This window comes from Alligator mississippiensis, chromosome 4 (assembly GCF_030867095.1).
Source record: "Alligator mississippiensis isolate rAllMis1 chromosome 4, rAllMis1, whole genome shotgun sequence".
Lineage (NCBI taxonomy): Eukaryota > Metazoa > Chordata > Crocodylia > Alligatoridae > Alligator > Alligator mississippiensis.
In genome coordinates, this window is record NC_081827.1 from 252,262,086 (window position 1) to 252,281,517 (window position 19,432).

The 19,432-nt window shown below is 44.0% G+C and overlaps 1 protein-coding gene across 1 annotated transcript in view; it reads left to right on the forward strand.

Moving 5' to 3' along the window:
* Positions 1–19,432, forward strand: part of XRCC5 (X-ray repair cross complementing 5) — a 71,553-nt gene that overhangs the window by 42,576 nt on the left and 9,545 nt on the right. The window contains exons 15-18 of the mRNA XM_014602456.3: positions 6,526–6,619; positions 8,832–8,901; positions 18,289–18,398; positions 18,927–19,023. Coding sequence (XP_014457942.1) covers positions 6,526–6,619; positions 8,832–8,901; positions 18,289–18,398; positions 18,927–19,023 — 371 coding nt within the window. The remainder of the gene's footprint in view (positions 1–6,525; positions 6,620–8,831; positions 8,902–18,288; positions 18,399–18,926; positions 19,024–19,432) is intronic.

Below are 19,432 nucleotides of genomic sequence, written 5' to 3' on the forward strand. Positions count from 1 at the left end.
CCAGATTCCCTTCCTATACATCCTTATATCCCTGTGCCTAATTTAATAACCTAAACTTGTTAACCCTCTGGGACAGGGATCCCAGTTAGACCAGCTTTTTTTCTTTCCATTTTCAACAGCAGGGCTAATTGTCTGCCTCCACCACTGCCACAGGGGAGCTGCTTCAGGACTGGCAGTCTTCACAGCTAGATTAAGCTGACATTTCCTCTCCCTTCCTGGAGTTCGACAGGCAGGAACCTGTTACATGAAAGAAATGTCCGTGCCACTAATGCTACCGAATGCTTGCGTTGACATAGCTTAGTGTTCTTATCTAGAGCATCCCAAATGAGGAGAGTCCGAATTTGAAGTTAGCTTCATGTTCCTTACTCACGGCGTTGAGATTGCAAGGGGCCTTACAGACGTCGTAGAGACGTAGGGCTGGAAGGGACCTCCGGAGGTCTTGTCTAATCCAGCCTCCTGCCTACCCAAACCAGCCTGTGTAAATCCATTGTCTAGCCTCTGACCAAAGCGAGCACGTCTGATACGGGGTTGTGCTGTGCAGACCACGGTGTTGTGGTACATGGCCACCTTACTTCCAAGCAGCCTTGGTTTTGTAAGCACATGCAGTAGCTTTCTAGATAAACGGACATATCTTTAGAACAAATATGGAGATATACTTTAAAAAAGCCATGCATTACGCTGTGCCATTCCTGAATCTACTCATCTGTGACGATGACTATCATCTGTGATGATTAGCCTGCTCATCTGTGCTGGTCACCATTTTTTGCCCAAACCCAGATTGTCAAGTACCTCACCTTCTTTTCCACTCGCTGCTTTGATTGTGAAACTGGTCTTTTTTTGTTTTAAGCACCATGCATGTGTACTGCTGTTCGGACCAAATTCACTGAGCATGAATTAATAAACCCTCCCGTACTCCTGATGCAAAGACAGTCAGCTGCTAAGTTAGAAACAGTTAGGAGCTGGATCATCTGGGAGAGAGAATTTGAAGAGAAACATGTGACTGATCATTGGGAATTGTTTGAGGATGTTTTACTAGATGCTCAGAAATTTCAATCTGACAAGAAAGAGGGCTATGTTGGTTAAAAATTGATTTGACTTGAAGGTGAAATAAAGGAAACGTTGATAGAAATGACTAGAAAGCAGTAGGTATAAGCTGTAGAAAATTGCCAAGGGAAGCAATAGAGTACAAGGAAAAATGTATGGCCAGCAGAATTATGGGCATTAAAAAAGGTATAAATTCTGGGGATTTTTTATACACGTAAGAAATGAAAGGAACTTTGAATCAGTCCATTCATAAATAGAAATGGGGGAATTGTTAAACTGAAGGAGAAGCAGTCAGTAAATATTTCTGTTCTGCATTTGGAAAAAAGTGAAGTGATATAGCCCTATCATATAATGGTGATGAAGCACTATATGCTGCAAAAGTAGCTAAGAAGAGCACTAAACCACAGCTGTTAAGATTAGACATCTTTAAATCAGCAGATCCAAGTACCTTAAATTCAGGAGTTTTAAAAGATCAGATAGCTGAGCTCTCTGGATCATTAATGCTGACTTTTCATCCAGAGAAAAGTGGTGAAATTAGCTTTCTTGCGGCCTTTTGGAAGGTGGTAACACTTAAAAAGGGTAGATGTGATGACCTGAGTAATTACAGGCCTATCAGTTTGACTTAGATCCCAGGCAAAATAATGGAACAGCTCATACAGGACTCAGTTAATAAAGAATTAAAAGAGGGTAATATAATTAATGCTAGTCAACATGGGTTACTGGAGGGTAGATCGTGTCAAACTATATCATTTTTTATGAGATTACAGATTTGATTGATAACGGTAATAATTTTAATGTAAGAGACTTGTGTCGGACATCTGACTCTGTACTGGATGGCATTTGAAATCAGGAAGTGGAACGACACCCATGACGTGGTTTACAAACTGGCAAAACAGCAAGTTTTGAATGGAATTGTAAATGGGGAAACAGAGGCAAGGGGCAGGTTTCTGTTGGAGTCCCCTGGGGGTCTGTTTTTGGTCCTCCTAAGATTTGTATTGCTCACCGGCTAGGAAACAGAAAATCATTCTTGATGAAGCTTACAGGTGAGACAAGGGTGCAAAGAGGGGCAAGCAAATAATGAACAGAACAGGTGACTGCCAGAGAGCTGTCGCTATTGCTTGGCGAACTGGATGCAGTCGAACAAGATGCATTTCGGTACAGCCAAACGTCAGCTCCTGCATCTAAGAACAAAGAATATAGGTCATGCCTATCAGATGATGGACAGCATCTCTAAATTCAGGCAGCACCTATGAGATATTGGAAAGCAGTGATGCTGAAAACGTCTTAAGGATCGTGCTGAATAATCAGGTGAATCTGAGTTTGTGATGTCGCATTGTGGCTCCAAGATCTAATGCACTGCTTGGGGAGCAGAGTACTATTAAGTGAGGAGTAAGGAAATTATATCACTTTTGCAGTTATCTGGAGCTGTACATGCACTTCTGATGTCTAGACTTGAGGAATGATGTTGATAACTTGGCGAGGGTTCACATAAGAGCCAGCAGAATGAATAAAAGATTGGAATATATGCCTCGTAAGAACAGACTTAAGGAATGCAATCTGTTCAGTATATCAGTGAGAACGTATAGGGCTGGTTTGACCCGGTCTGTAAGTACCTACATGGAAAGCAGTAAATTGAGGATAAAATTCCCTTCATTCTAACAGACAAAAGATCCCCTGGTTGGAAATTGAAGGTAGACAAATTCAGACTCGAAATACGGTAGACATTTCTACGAGCAAGGGCACTTAACCTCAACAGTTTACCAAAGGCGGTGATAGATTCTCTGTCAAAGGAAAATTTTAAAGCAAGACTGTCTTTATAAATGTTGTGCTGAGTTCACCCGTAGCTATGGGATTGGAAGCTGGTATTAATTTAGGACCGTCTTCTGCCTGCGTTGTGTAGGAAGTAAAGCAAGTGGTGTTTAATGTGTATCGCTGCTCTTTAAAACAAGGTATTACACATTGCATCAAAGGCATCAGTGCAGGTAAGATGCTGGTTCAGGACAGAGGTCGTGTTGCAAGCATGAGCCAGTGATCCAGTAGATCAGATACCTGACTTTCCTGTTCCTCTTTGTGCCACTGGCACTGTGTGACCGCGGGTAAGCCATTTCATTGCTTAATTTTGTCATTTTCTGGGGCTGCTTTGTAAGGCTTTTTCATGGGTGCAGATGCAAAGTAGATCTGGTTATGATTTGTATTGATCTGCATTGATATAAATACATTTATCGGGAATCATGAATACTAGTTTTAAAACAGTGCATCTCAGCCTTTTAAGATCCAGGGCACCCCTCCGTAACATCTTGAAATTGGGCAGTTTCCCCAGCTGGGAACCACTGCTGCGCTGCCTCAGTCTCCCGCTTCGGGTCTCAACCGGAGAGTTGTCGCTGCTGCAGGCGAGTGGAGCTGCCCCGCGCTCCTCGGGCTCAGCCCAACCAGGGAGGGTCGGGCAAGAGCATGGGCCCACGCCTCCAGGAGGGTTATCGGATAAGTTTAAAGCAGGGAGGAGAGCCAACTCATACAGAACCCCATCCTGGTCCGTTCCCGCACAGCATCTCCTGGAAACAGGCGCGTGGAGCAGGTGAAACTGTTTCTGGGAGGAGCACGGGGGAGAAGGATGGGTAAGGACAGAGGCTCGAGGAGGCCCCGCTTCAAGCTAATGAGATAACCTTAATGTGGAAGGCGTGCATGCTTGTGCTGCAGCCTTTCCTAGTCTAGCTGTGCATAAACCACACGGGACGTTTGGACCTGGCTGCAGTGGTGCCCGCGCAGCACCCCAGGTGAGAACCACTGGCTTAAGCGCTGTTCATTGGGAGGCTCCCATCTAAGTACTGACTTGACCCAACTGTACTTAGATTTTGAGATCTGAGGGATCAGGCAAGGCAGTACGGTTTCATGCATACGGTGTATTCCAAGTAGGCATTCAAAACGTAATGGAAATTTCAGTGCTCACTGTTCATTTTTGTTTTCCTTGGCAAGAAATCTGGTAAAACAAAGGGACTGTTCCTTTCGCTACCTTGGGTTTGACTTGAAGGTGCTGAATCCACCCCCAGTTGCGCAGTATGAGAAAAGGTATTATATAAAACCTAAAAGTGGGTGTAAAATTCCAGTCTTTTAAATGAAACTCAGGGTATAGAGAGGTGTAACAAGTGTGGCAGTATCGAAGCACGCCGATGCAAGCTGTTGTTGTGCAGCTGTTAGCATCTGATGAAGTGAGCTCTTGCTCATGGCCGCTTGTGCATCTCTGATTCAGTTTTCTATCAAGTGCGTCTCTACCCTGCCTTATGCCTGCCTTCAGACTAACGTGCCGAACTGCCTCTCTTCACTTCTTCGTGATTCTCCTTCCATACAAGTTGAACAAAAACCACTCCCAGCATTAACCTTGCCTCCTTCAGGCTCAAAGTTAGGGTGATTTAGCTAATACTTATCACTGCAAGCCCCAGCAGGCATAACAATTAGAGCAGCAGCTCCCTCTCCTGTTATGAAGTGGCTAAAAACTACATTTGTCCATACCTTGTCATGGACACCTCCCTTCGTTTTCCTCAAACAGCAGTTGCAGTTGTCACAGCGTTGAATTGCATCTCACTAGTCAGTGTATAATAAGCAACAGATAACGTTCAAGAGCGAAATCCTGGGCTGGTGGAAGTGGGTATGTGTCCATGGGTTCGGGTGAACTACAGTCACGGTAGAACGGGACCTAAATATTTCTATGTCACGTTGTCACAGCTGTTATCCCGTTCATAACTTCCAAAAATCATTTTATAGCATTAAGAAAACAGTGAGGCACTGGCAAGGATGAATAGCAGGTTTTGAGAGATTTTTGTTGCGGGAACATTGGGCCGTTATTTTGCCTGTTATCCTGGGATCGCAACGTGTTCGAGACGTGGATGTGAATGCTCAGACCCCCTAAGCGCAGCCACTGGCACGTCCCCCATTTCACCGGGGACTGTATAGGAGGCAGGGACCGACCGAGACACTCACCCAAGGTCAGCCAGAAAGTCTGGGAGCCAAGCAAGTTATCCTTCATCCCCCTCCCACGGTTTACCCACAAGGTCACCCTTTCTCTGTGCGAGCAGAGAGCCAGAGTGATACATAACCTCATATCAGATGACAGGCAGTGCGGAGGAGAAGGGATCACATCCCACTGCTGACACAAGTGGGGGAACAGCAGTGACGGGCAGCGGTACAAACTGGGGGAGGAGGGAGAGGCCTGGTCTGCGGCGTGGGCAGAAGCTCACGGTGAAAACGGAGGGTGGCTTTGTGACATCTGAGTAAGAGCACAAGACTGATGACACTCGTGCAAGTTTTAAAGCCGGTTCCTGGTTGCCAGGTATGCAAAATAACACCTGACCCTGACATCTTTTTCTTGTCCTTGCTTTTTCAGGCACCTGCTTGTCTTCTCTCTGGTTTCAGGACTTTTTCAGATAACCCTTTTATTTGACTCCATTTTAGATTTCTTTGAAAAGTTGTTTACCAGTGCTGTAATTTAGATAACAATTACTGTTATCGCTCAGTCGCTCTCAGTCGTTCTTAACCTAAAATTATTCTTCTCTTTCAGTAGCCTCATGCATTTATGTTCAAGAACAAAGATATTGCATGTCATTTTGTTCTTTGATTTCAGCCCCCTCCCCTTGTTATTAGCTAGGCTTTTTTTCTCCCATCACCAAGACGTGCTCCTAAAGTTTGGCATAGCATGTGATGCAGGTCAATTCTTGGTTTGAGTCTTCACCTTGAAATAAGTTAGCTGGGAGGACAAAGCGAGTAGGTAGCCTAAAACCACAATTAGTTTTTTTAAAAATTACAAGTGGTCTTTTGAAAGCAGTTTGAGAAACTGTAAGGTCGTCCTGAGAGAGATCTCACATAGCTAATTGGGGTTTGTCTAGCGAGTTTTGACAGCTGTAAGTGGAAGTTTATAAAGCTCTCATGAATGCTGATGGAGAAGATGGGTTATTAGACTCAGAAGTCTCTGTGTACACAGATATCTAATAGCTATCAATTCCAAGACAGGAACTAGCAAATAATTTTTGAAGGGTAAATGGATTTCTTACTTAAATGTTAAGTTTCCATTACCTGCACTGTCAATTTCATCTTTAAAACGAGTCTGACGTGAATGCTAAATATCACGAACATGCCCTAAAACAGAGCCGGGCTGCTTTTGTACGCAGGCTTCGAATCAGACGGGGTGGCAGGATCCCGCGTTCTTGGTGATGGGGAGAAAATCAGCTCCAGAATATGCAGGCCCATAATCCGTGACCTGCGGTGAGAATCGCCCTCGCTTACACTGGGTTAAATCCGACGCGTTGTTTCTGCCGTGTGTCCTCACGCTACCTGTAGGAGAACAAGGCATGATTGGTTATTAGCTCAGAGACAATCCTACAGCTAAAGTTTCACTGTCGATCTCTTTTCACGGCATGAATTTCACCAGTGCACTGACTGGCCGGCAGGATGGTTTGCTTTGATTTAATGTTTTGTCACCTTCATTTCCAGCAACGGAGAGGGCCCCAGTGCTGCAAAAGCAAAAGCTGAAGATAAAGAAGGCAGCGTTAGCATTGCAAACCTTGCTCAAGGCAATGTCACCTCCGTAAGCAAATCTTTACAAATCTTGTTTCTAAAGGGGAAGGAATAATTCTAGAGCTTCCCATGGGCAGTTTTCTTGGGCACAGACAGATGGCCAGTTACACTGCTTTAACCTACGGTGCGGGAGGATTTCTCTCTGGTAAGCGCTCAGCATCTGATCCCCTGTAACTGTTGGGTTGGTTCTCTCCTATCCCGCAACCTAAACCACAATGATTAACGCTTAATGAAACAGAAAGTATTGTGGAATAGCTTCCACCGACTGCAGGGCAGAGCAGACAGTCGAAACTGGTCCGGTGGGTTCATCTGACTTTATTCCATCCGTATATTTAGTTTCTGCCCATTCCCCGATATCTTAACTGAAGTACAGTCTAATGAAGGGGGTCATTTTGTGTATGCAAAATATGTGATTGAAATGTTGTCTGCCCGAGAATTTTAAGACCATCTGTTGTTGGATGTAAAATGAATTTGGTGTAGCTGTCTTTATATATATCTTAGCATATTTTCCAGTAAACCTTAATTGCCTTTAGGGTAAATTCTTCTCTTCCTACACGCATAAAGCTCTCAAGAGTAACTCCATAGGTACAAGGAAAGCTGAATCCCAGAGTTGAGAGTCACAATTAGATCTAAGAACAGAATATTTGTTCTTAGGTTTTTTCTTGTAGCTCTTGCAAAAAAAAGCCCCCATGTATTCCCTTTTTACAAATCTGATATGATTTTACAAATCTAATATGATTTCAAAATCTATTGTCTGTGTGGGCTGGGGATAGAAATCATAACAGTTTATAGTCTCATGGCAGGATTAAACCAAGTTTAATTTAGCTTCACATATGTTAGGCTTTACCAGCAGGCAAAGATGTTGGAGCCCTTCACCTTCCTTTACCTGCATGATGCCGGTAGCAGGTAAAATAGTTATTTAATATAAACGAATATAATAGAGATCTATTGATTCTTTTCCAGTGTGATTTTTGAAGTGGATGATACATAATGAAAAAAGGCAAAGGCCCGTGCCCATTTCACTACCAACACCAATTGTTGTTTTCTACTAGCATCGTGTAATTGCTGGTATATGGGCTTCCAAACAAGCGATTTATTGGGAGATCTGTGCAAGACTTGTCTGAGTCTAAAGTATTAAAATAGAGAATCAATTGAGAAGAATTTTGACTTTAGTGAACAGAAGCTAAAGACACCCTGTTTCTGAAGCCAAAAGGGATGTGGGTATGTGAGAAGCGTCTACATGTTAATTGAATATATTAAAAAGGCATCAGGGAAAAAAAGTGTGTGTGTATATATATTAAAAAGGCATCAGGATGCAAATGGCAACATGGTGAGTTAACAGGCTCCTTTAATTCCCCAGCCTTTGTTGCAAAAGAGTTACTTGCAACCTGGAAAAGGCTGTACCTGTTCCTTATGTTCTTTTCACTTTGCTCTGAGCTCATTTGTCACCGTGCGAAGGGCATACACATGTGAGCGTAGAATACGTTCCAAGAGAAGAGCACACAGAGTCCCCCATCCATCTTCAGAAGTGAGAAGCCTTCCAAAGAGAAAGAGAGCAATTTTAGTTTTTCATGACTTGTTTGCATTGCAATGCACTGGAAAAGGGATCCTGAACAGTGTAGATTTTTATTTATGCAGCTCTTCCATACCTTTCTCCTGTAATATCGTTACACCTAACATGCTTTTAGTTCCTTTATGGTCCCTGTGGTCTCTGTACTGCTTGTTTTCGCCAAACTTCAGTTCTGAAATGCTAGACTGGGCTGTAAAGGGTAGTCAGATGAACTGAGTATTAGCTTTTCATTTCCATTCTTCTGTCGGGGGGCCAAACCAGTTATTCCCTACCCATGTGGCTATGAACTCTCACTCTTCATTAAGTGTCTGTCAGGATGAATAAGGAGTCTATGCTATTGAATGTCTCAAAACTGAACTAGCAGTTAGCCTGAATGACTGTATTTCTGACCTCCGAATCCCAGAGAAGGTTGTTAGTTCATAGGAGGACAGTGTGTTAAGTGTAAGTTCATTTTACCTAACCCTTCTTGCCGTAACTGCCCACTGATCAGGTACAACAAAACTTGGCTTTTATTTGACTCTCCAGAGCAAAATTATATCACTTCTCCTGCTACTTAAAAACAAACTGAATTGTGAAGATTCCTGTTGCCACAAAGGAAGGAAGGGGAGTTGTGCCTTGGAGGAGAGTGTAATCATTGCTGGATATTTTGTAGGTTGGAAGTATTAACCCAGCAGAAGACTTCCGAGTGCTGGTGAAGCAGAAGGATGCCAACTTCACAGAGGGTAAGTTGCTTTCATCTGCTGTGATATTCTTGACTTGCCTCTTCAGCGATCAAGTGTCTGTAGCAGAATGGTGATTGCAATGGTTGGCACTAACTAGACCTCTTCTTGGTAGCCTTAGCTGAGGGGCCAAGGTTTGCATGGACTGTATGAACTGAGCATTTTAAATTTGTGTAGATGTGGAGTAGGATGGAGACGCATTGACTGGGCAGCAGGTGAGGACCCTGTTCTCCGTTGCCTACTTAGGAAGGGGTAAGAATTTAGTCTCTGGTTGACTGTTTACAAATAAAGGTCGTTCTCTGCTGCTCTTGCGAATGAGCAAGGACAGGGCCATTTAGGAGGAAGTGGGACCGCAAGTGCTCAAAGAGGTGAGAAGAGAAAGGGTTCACTGACACGGAGGTGAGTTGTGGCGCAGAATACCATGATCACAATCCTTGTAGGTTTTGCACGTGTCCAGGAAAATCCTAATTGTCCTCACAGCATTAACCACCATTTTAGCACAATCCTGACAGCAGGGAGCACGCCTGCAGTGCAGTGAGGATGAAAGACTTGAGCCTGAAAACCAGAGCTAAGCGAAATGTAAACCTGAGCTAAGCATTAGACTGGTGCAGTGCTTTTAAGCCGTGCCTACCAGGAGATGCTGAAGGGTCCCGCTACCTCTGTAAATCTTCATTTTCAAGGAATGGCAGAGCACATTTGGTATCCTTTTCCAGTCTTTGAGGACCTGTCCTTTTGCATCAAAGCCCCCTTCTGTTGACTGCATCGTTGCAAATAAATTCTAGGAACAAAATGTGAGAATCCTCCCATCTACCAGAATTTCAGTGCCACTTTCATTGTGAGTGGTTGGGTTTAGAGCGGCGGTTGCGACCCAAATGAGGGTCGCGGGGGCAATGCCGGAGGCGCCTCACGCAAAAGACGAGCCATGCTGCGTGCTGGGAGCTCCTCCGATCCCCGGGCCACTGCCACCGCCACCCTCTGCTCCCAGCAGCAAAACACAGCAGAAAAGTTTGGGAACCACTGGTTTAGAGGAAGAGTTTCATTTATTTGGATCTTGAATTCTAGTGCTTTGCGTCCTCTCCTTCCCTCTCATCAACCTCCTACTATTATTGACTGTTTTTTCCTGACCTGAAAGGCACAGGTTTTCTGCGCTGGTCAAAGTGTAGGTGGCCTGACCTCCAAGTGATGGTCAAAGTGAAGCCCGCGGGGTTGTCTGGCATGACTCATAATTGCCATCTTCTTTTAAATTGATGTTCAGTTCCTACGGGCTGCATCCTTGGGGTGAACTCCTAGTTCCACCTGGATCCAAGCAGCCCTGCCGCCTCCTTGTTTTTGCAGGTGTGTCTGCACTACATTCAATGGCTAGCCCATGTACTCGAAGCAGGGAAGCATTTGAGCAGCGGGGTAAATGGTTGGAAAGACTGCTTCCATTATATGCAATGTCAACACATGCCAAGGCTATATTAAGGAAGACAGATCCAGACTACAGGATGTCATATTTGTTTGCTAATCAAAAAAAAAAAGCAGAGCTGCACAGGGTCACTCCTGGGTATTTCATGCAGTTCTTCGCTTCTTTGGGGCATTGATTGAAATGTATGCTAAAATGTGCTTTTGTTTCTGAGGACAGTCTGCTAACTTTTAAATAACAGCAGACCGGTCAGAATTTTATGACAGTCAAAAAATGATAAACCAGTGGCCGGCTTTTTAAAATGATTCCATATTAAACCCGACAGCAGAAATTCTATAATTGTATTTCAAAATGTCATAAAAAATAGCTAAATCCAAATGCCTCAAATTAAAAAAAAAAAAAAAGAGTTTTTTTGTTGGTGTGGTTAATTAAAATCATACAGGAAAGACATTCAAGCTGAAAATATTAAAAATGGCTGCATCAAAGACCATATTGCGAAGGCTTTATTTAAACTCATCCACTCTTCGGTAGCTGTCTCTGAAATGACTGCTGTCTGTGTTTGGATGGCTTTTGACACTTTCTGCAATTTCCCTTCATTTTTCATACGATGAGGTCTATAATTACACGGTATAGTTGTATGGAACGCAGTCTAGGCATCCATTAAGAAGAAAGATGGGAGACAGTGTAAATAAAAACATGTTCTGCATGTTAGTTTTTCTTCTTTGCAAGCCTCAAAGTAGCTTGTTACATTAAAAAAATGCTTTTAAATGGCCTGCTACAGTCCTTTTTGCTAGTGTATAATAGCGGATGCTACCTTACAACTGCTCAAGGAGGAAAACAGTTTTTTTTTTTCCCTGTTGAAAATGTTAGATGTAAAGCCTCTTTGCAGGGAAGGATTTATATGGTATTCAGGTAGCTTCTTGGAAAAAATAATGAATTATGTCTTGCATGTCATTATTTTTAAAGGTAAGATAAAAAAGGGGAAAAATTCGGTTGTGCCCTATGTTGATTGTTCACAATGTAGGCAAGAATGCCTGATAGTCTTCCGTGCTAAGCAGAACCTGAATTTCTAATTTAAAAGAAGGCGAGAATAAAAAAATTCCCTAGCATGACCGGACATATAGTAAAATGATGTTTTCACAGGAGCTGAAGGAGTGAAAGTGGAGTTACTAAGAGGACAAAAGAGGTTTAGTCCGCCTGTTAAGTATCGTACAGAGAGAACTGATCGCCCCAGGGCCAGAGCATGGTCTTTTGGTGCGAGAGGTAAAATGTACATGTCCTATACAAGCTGGAACAGCAGGGTCACACAGTTATTGAAAGCTAGAGCTGGTGTTTCCCGCGTTTAAAAAGGAAGTCTGGAGGAAAGAAGGGGGAGTCTTGTAGGAAAGGCTGGACGGGATTTCTCAGCAGAAGAGGACAAAAGCCGAACCCGTACGGTGAGTTCGCTGGACTTCGAGAGCTCGGCTCCTTGGAAGAGGCAGTCAGGACAACCTGGATGCCTGGCTTCTTGGAAGATGAGTTTCTACCTCCACATTGAAGCAGTGCAAAGGTGAAGTAACCAGCATCTGAGAATCAGTGCGTCCCTAATTTCCTAATGTCCAAGAGCCAGGGTAATTTCAAGGGATACATCCTTTTAGGTAGTAGAAGTCAGCTCACTGAAGCAAGCAAGGTCTGGGGGTTCATTCAAGGAAGTCCTGCTTTCAGACGGGCAGAGGTGTGGGTGACGTGCTTGCTGAGAACTGCCGGCCTTGCCTTGCAAGCCATAATCATCCTCACGTTGTGACCGAAGCATGTGTGGTTTGCCACATTCGAATACCACTTGTGGCTTTCCACGATCTGCTGTATGCGAAGAGGCCAGCTGACAGGCGTGATGCTTATTGCCAATGAAACCGGTATTTTGTTTCATGGTCTGAACAGTTTTTTCTTCCCCAGGTGCTTTCTTCCTCTTGTTTACTATTCATGGCCACAGAGATGTCATTTCATGCAGGTCTTGCTCAGAGTAGGTTACAAGTACGCAGACAGCCACAAAGAGCTGTACTCTCTAATAAGAGCTTCTGACATCTTTGTCGATGAATGCAAATAAGATAAATCAGTTTGCCTGAGTGGAATCTAATTTTTGCTCCCCAGGGCAGGTCGTGAGTTTCTTCATCTACCATTACTGCAAAGAAAAAGTCTAAACCAGCGTCTGTTTGCCATCATCATAATGCTGAAAGGGTGGAATTTCATTTCACCTGCATACTGTCTTCCAAGCGTACCATCTATCCTTGAATTGTTGGATAATGGAAGTTGTCTGATCTTGGCAGGCGTATTTCCTTACAATGGCTGACAGACTTTCATTAAACTGAGAAAAAGAATATGCAAAGGTATTTCCTTTGTTCTCTAAATTGTCTTTGGAGCTGCATAGCGTAAAAATCCGATCAGTCCGCCTGCATTACGGTCAAAAACGTGCTGGCTGTGGGAGCATGGTGGCTGATGTCCAGGCATAAGTTAAGAAGAGCTTCCAGTCTTCCCTGAACGGACAATTGGGAACTGAAATTACACGAGGTGAGCTCACGCAGAAGGGCATCACTGAAGTGCCGCAGAAGAAATGACATCCCAGACACTCTTGCACTCTTTTTCCTTATTGCAATGTTGTCAGCATTTCTTGCTCTCAGACACTAACTCTAATGTTATTTCTTTGCAGTCAGTGCATTATATCCACTTCCACAGATCACAGGCCGAGGCACGTGACAGTGTTCCCAGAGGTTTGCAAAGCTTCCCATAAGTAGAGTGATCATTAAAGCCTTCTCCATGGACGGTCTCCACCACTTTATCGGGGCACGTTGGAAAATGTGTCTTTCTGCAAGAGCACAAAGGCCTTTCTATGGAGTACCTTAATGCATGGTATAGTGACCACAAAGACTGGGAAGGTAGGAACAGAAGAAGTAATGAGTAAAAACTATTGAAACTTATGAGAGTTAAAGAGTCTCTGGGAAGCTCTGTAGACACCCAAGCGGTTGCGTTCAACACCATCTATTGACAGCTTAAAATCAATTGACAGATGAACTGGTCAGAGCAGGGACTTCAGGCTCCGTGTGCGCTTGCATCCGTCATTACTCATTGCAACAAGAGCGCTCAGCAGACAGACCCATTTCTGATCAGGCCATCACTGCAATAAAAAAATCTGTTGGCTGTGTTGCAGTGGGAGCCCTTTCCCACATGCCCCACGACTTCACATTGTGCTGCAGCATCATGTCACAGCATGTACGTACTCTTTTTAGGCCACATCTAAAGACCTGGTAGCCCAAGATTGGTGGTGTGCAAGCGTCTTTGCTCTAATGCCTACCATTGCCATTGAACAGAAAGCAATTTAAAAAAAAATGTAGATATAAAAGAATAAACAACGTGTCTGATCGTTCCTAGCGGCGCACTGGAATCGTCCTGACAATAAAGACTCGTATTATACCCTGTTAGTGCCTGGGGTTTTAATTTAACACATCAATGAAGAGACAGCTTTTAAAAGCAGAAAGGGGGAAAAAAAAAAAGGCCATCAGGACTTGCTTTTATTAGTGCAATTTGTAAGAAATTAGAACATTTAATGAGAAAATCGTTAAGCATGAAAAAATGGACTGACTTAACTTGGGGAGCTTAAACGGTAAGGTTTCAATTTAGTTACTGGTAAAATAAATAAATTAAAGTGATGCGCCCGTCTGTGGAGGGGTGAGCACTTCACGTGTCACGGGCCAACGCCTTGTGCCGTCAGCCGGTCCTGGCGTGGGGCCACCACGCGTTTCCTTCTCTCTGAACTCGGGCGGCTCAACGGATGCCAGAAGAGGGCCCAAGACATCTTTTTGCGCAGTTGTTCTTCAAGCGCTTTGTTGTCTTGACTGTCCGGTCAAGTGTTTTGTAGCTTGTGGAATCGGCGATTGGGTCCTCGGATGCATGCTTAGAGTTAGAAAAGTGGTGACGGGAAGAGTAGGACGCACCCCAGCACCCCCTCCCCAATCTCGAACAGCACGACGCCAGCCACAGGCTACTTTTGTGTCTTTCATGACGATATCGGAACATCTCACTTTTCTAACTTCACTGCTAGTCTCACTGGGGCACCAGGCCTTTTCCCAGACCCCCTCGACAACACAAACCGCATCAGCATCGGACCAAACGACGGATTATAAAGTCCGGGGTTCGTGCGCCTGCTGCTCCACCAGCCTCACCATCGCCTACGTTGGCTCGTTGGGGGATCCTGCATGGAGGGGACGCCACTGACGTCAGCTCCAGAAAAGCACAGAAACCCACGGCAGACGGTTGTAACCTCCACGGACATCCCGGCACCGACCTCCAAGTAGCTGTTCTTAACAACAGCTTGGACAACTGACTCGAACACCAAACTAGAGAACAAGAAACCATCCAGACTGGATTGCGTTAAGTGTGTATGGTCGTAACAGAGGTTCGGGATTCTTACCCCATTACCTGGACTAGCTTTTCTAACCCTCTTGCCCCTCGGTGCATGAACTGCTTTTTTCATCCCTTGCGATCTCTCAATTCACCTTCCCATCTCTCGGCTGTGCCCCTTCTCCCCGTATGCCTATAGTTTGCATTTAAATGGTTTTGTTCCTTTCTATTCAGTACCCCTCCTAATGAAGTAGGCCATAGCGTAGAAAAAAGCTCATGCCTCTCTGAAGAAGTTAGTCTATAAGGTGCCATACTGCCCTGCCTTATGCCATCTGCATTTCAGTGAGCCAGACTTTCCTGCGTTTTCTTGTCTACCTGTTAGCCTTTCCTAGCTGACGTAAGCACATGGTGGGGTTACTGCCCACTCTCGAGTGAGCTAATACAGTAGGAAAGCAGCATCGCAGATTGTCTTGTAACTACCCCGTGTCTCCTAGATACAAGAGAGTCGGGAAAAGTCATTCTCGCCGTTAGAGGAGTTCATAGATGCAGAGATTGTGAGGCTGGAAGGGGCCTCGGAAGATCATCGGGTCCAGCCCCCTGCACCGGTTGGAGTACATGCAATAAAGTTACACAAGAGAGAATCATTTTGGGGTTAATTCTGGTTTCCTTAGATGGGCGTCTGTCTGGAATGGTTTAGGAGTCATAAATCCTGCGTCTGTGGAGGGGCAGGAGTATTTGACCATTGAGCTCCCTTCGGTGCCTGGGATGCTGTGCGCCCAGTAGTTCCTACGATGTGCAGAGCACTTTGCAGCGAGGGTTGACCCTGCCCTGAGAAGGTCCCAGCCGAAAAACAGACAGGCCGAACGAGGAGGAAGGGAAGAGAAGTGACGCACATCGGGAGCCTGGCAAATATATTTAGAAATAGGATACGCTCGTTGTATCCGAGTACTTTCACATTTGAAATTTTATTTTTACCCTACGAGTGTATTTAGACTGTTTTCTGGAATGCACCTGTTCAAATATTTTATATTTTCTTTTGGTAGCAGGCTTCGAGTAGCTGAATGTATGAGTTTTGTCTGTTGGAATAATTGTTCCTGTGATGATGGTCTTTATTAGCAATTAATGGAAATTAGTAAAGTTTTGATTAATTGCCTGAAACATTTGCATGAATTATTCTTGTGAATTGCAGTGGGCTGAGACTCGCAGAGATGGCTGCGTGTTAATCTGATCTAGACTGAACAGATTAAGCAATACTATGATAAACAAGCCGTTAAAGTGTAGCATCGCTGGGCAGATCAGACAAATGAGTTGTTATTTGTAGCTTATTTTCCTTGCATTTTTGATTCATTGCTGCTGTGGATTTTGGAAGTTGACTAGCTTTTCTTCATCCACCTATAGTATCTTGTTCTCAGGAGCATCATCTATCACTGGTAATCTGAGATGTGCAACAGTATTGTATTACAATGAAAAACAGGAGGGCTACAGATGCGTGTGAACTCTGGAGCAGAATTAGAAGAGCGAAACCGTATTGTGATCTGTGTGTTTTCTGTACCTCTGTGAAGGGAAATCTTTCATCTGCTCCCAGAGCCGCTACTTATCTGGCAGAGCTAATGCGGGCATGTCCCATTGCTCTTGTCATAGGTTATGAAATAAGCACCTACATTTTGCATTTCTTTTCTTTTTTTTTTTAATTACTTTTTCCAGAGATATACAAACAGTAGATAAAGTCGAGCAAATATTTTTCACTAACCATTAATCAAGTGTAGCAACAATATTCAGAAGCTCAGCAGAATCCAGTGGACCATAGTTGCTCCTCTCCCTCCCCCACCCCCTTATTTTTTTTTGACATTTTCACCTTTCTTTCAATGTGTTTTACAATCATCTATCTATCCTTTGTGAGTCACTTCACAATAAGGATAACATTGTAATATTCCTTTAAGTATGTAGCTCCAGGACTGAAAAAGAGTGATGAACTTCCTTGGAGTGTGCGTTAACCCAAACTTCATTTAAGCCATGCTCCTTAAGGACACAGCAGTGTCAGTGATGTGGCGTTAGCAGCCCTGGGACTGACTGGCTCCCATCACTGCCAAGGCTTCTAGTTATTTCTGGTGCCAGTTACTATGCTGTTAAACAGAGTGCAGTCACACTGCAAATTAGACAACGGGCCTGGAAGACGTTAGGCACGTAAGCAGTTTATGTACTTAACTGATATGCAGATAGCCAGCGTTTGTTACAGGCAAGAAAATTGGGACTGGCTTGGGAATTGTGCACTTATCTGGTATGCAGATAAAGGGAGCACGCTGCATTTGCACTGTTAAGTGATTGTGCACTTATCTGGTATGCAGAAAAAGGGAGCACGCTGCATTTGCACTGTTAAGTGAATTGTGCACTTATCTGGTATGCAGATAAAGGGAGCACGCTGCATTTGCACTGTTAAGTGAATTGTGCACTTACCTGGTATGCAGATAAAGGGAGCACGCTGCATTTGCACTGTTAAGTGAATTGTGCACTTATCTGGTATGCAGAAAAAGGGAGCACGCTGCATTTGCACTGTTAAGTGAATTGTGCACTTACCTGGTATGCAGATAAAGGGAGCACGCTGCATTTGCACTGTTAAGTGAATTGTGCACTTATCTGGTATGCAGAAAAAGGGAGCACGCTGCATTTGCACTGTTAAGTGATTGTGCACTTATCTGGTATGCAGAAAAAGGGAGCACGCTGCATTTGCACTGTTAAGTGATTGTGCACTTATCTGGTATGCAGAAAAAGGGAGCACGCTGCATTTGCACTGTTAAGTGAATTGTGCACTTATCTGGTATGCAGATAAAGGGAGCACACTGCATTTGCACTGTTAAGTGAATTGTGCACTTACCTGGTATGCAGATAAAGGGAGAATGCTGCATTTGCACTTCTTACCATTTTTTGTCTGTTTTTATGTCACTTGGACACACCTGTTTAAAAAAAGGACTATCACTTATCTTCCCTGCACAGCTGTGGACACTTGTGTCACAGTTTGAGGACTGATTAAGCAGCACCGAGAACGACAGCGTTTGCAGTATCATAGTAATAAGGTATCTCTGATAGCATCCAAATGCTGGGCCTTAACTATCAGACATTTTTCCAAGTACAACCATGTTATAGCTACTGCTGTGTCATTATTACACCATTTACTGCACGGTTAATAATCCCACTGAAATGTCTCGCTCTCAAAGGTGGTTTAGGCAATATACTTAGTGAAGTAAAACATAGCCTCTCTCCGTTTTCTGACTGTCCCTCAAGTCAGCCAGGCCAGCGCTCGTTTCTTTACCGTGGGTTGGAAATTCCCCTGCCTCTGCCATACTGGGAAATTTTTTCTTGGTGAACTTAATTTAGTCTGCAAAATGCTCTATGGAAAAAAAAAAATCAAGCTTATTTTTTTTGCTTAGAGTAGGGCATCCGTTATCACATGAGCAGAGCGGCTTGGTGCAGGACGGATGTGATTAGCTCTGTTGTTGTTAGTAAATGTGCTGTCGTTAGAGAAAAAGGGGCTGCAGGAGGCTGAGAGGAAGTGTACCCAGCTCATCAAAAGTATTTTCGTGCTTTGAAAACCTCCTTTCTCTGTTTCTGTCTTCCAGTGAGCCAGCAGCTGATAAACCGCATCGATCAGTTTTTGGAAAGTAAAGGCTGGCAGTATTATAGGAAGAGCATTGATTGTATCCAGGTTTTCAGAGAGGAGGCCATTAAGGTAATGGTGATGTCTGAAAACTGCCTGAATTTGGGGAACCATGTTGATATGCCGAACCAGCGTGAACCAAAACTTCAGTGACGATGACAAAGTAGCAACAGGAGGAGAGTGCCAGATGGAAACCAGTAGTCCCACATTTGGAAATTCAGGAGAGGTTTTAATGCTGTCTTGGTTCTTGGGGCTCTTTGGAATAGGAAACAGATTCTACTGTTGGTTTTTCTTCACCGTGAAAAGACAGTGCCTGCAACGTACTGGTTGCAGAAGAGAAATGTGCCACCCTCCAGATACTTGCTCAGACAAAGCTAGTCACAGAAGCCGCCGTGCAGCTTTGGGCACCGCGTTTTCTTTTGCGAGTCACCACACTTTAGACATCCCAGTGTTAGTGGAGCTAGATGAACGTGCAGCGGCTTGAAATATCTTCTTTTCCCCGTTTACCATGCTGGGCGACGGTATGATGAATTAAGATTACAGCTCTTTGGTATGAAGCTAATTTAATTTTTCTGTTATCTTTTGTTGTTGTTTTGCCAGCTGTCAGAAGTTCGGCGCTTTAATGATTTCCTGCAGGCGCTGAAAGGAAAGGTGGACGATAAAGCCTTAACTGATTTCTGGGAGATTGTGATACAAGGTAGGACGACGATTGACCCCTCGCTCCTCTGCCATTGCGATTTTTGTGAGAGGAATCCATGTGTCCGCAGGAGAAGACTGAAAATGAGCAGACTAGCATTTCTTATGTATATAGTTCCCGTAAAACATGTAGAAATCCTTCTTTCCAGAATTATATGGTTTTTTGTACCCGCAATATTTGAAAATGCTGTCCCAGGTTAGGAAGAGTTGCAGCAGTAAAGCACAAGGAGAGAGAAATTAAACTAGGGAGGTGAGGGAGAGAAGATATGTCAGAGAGATTTTTAAATAAATGGAGAGCTGATGCAGTGGAGAGAAACGGTAAAACTCTTCCAAATCAAGCGGCAGAGAAAGCTCGCAGAATTGAAACATGTCACTGATCACTTTGTGTTTAAGCAGCCTCCAGGAAGAAA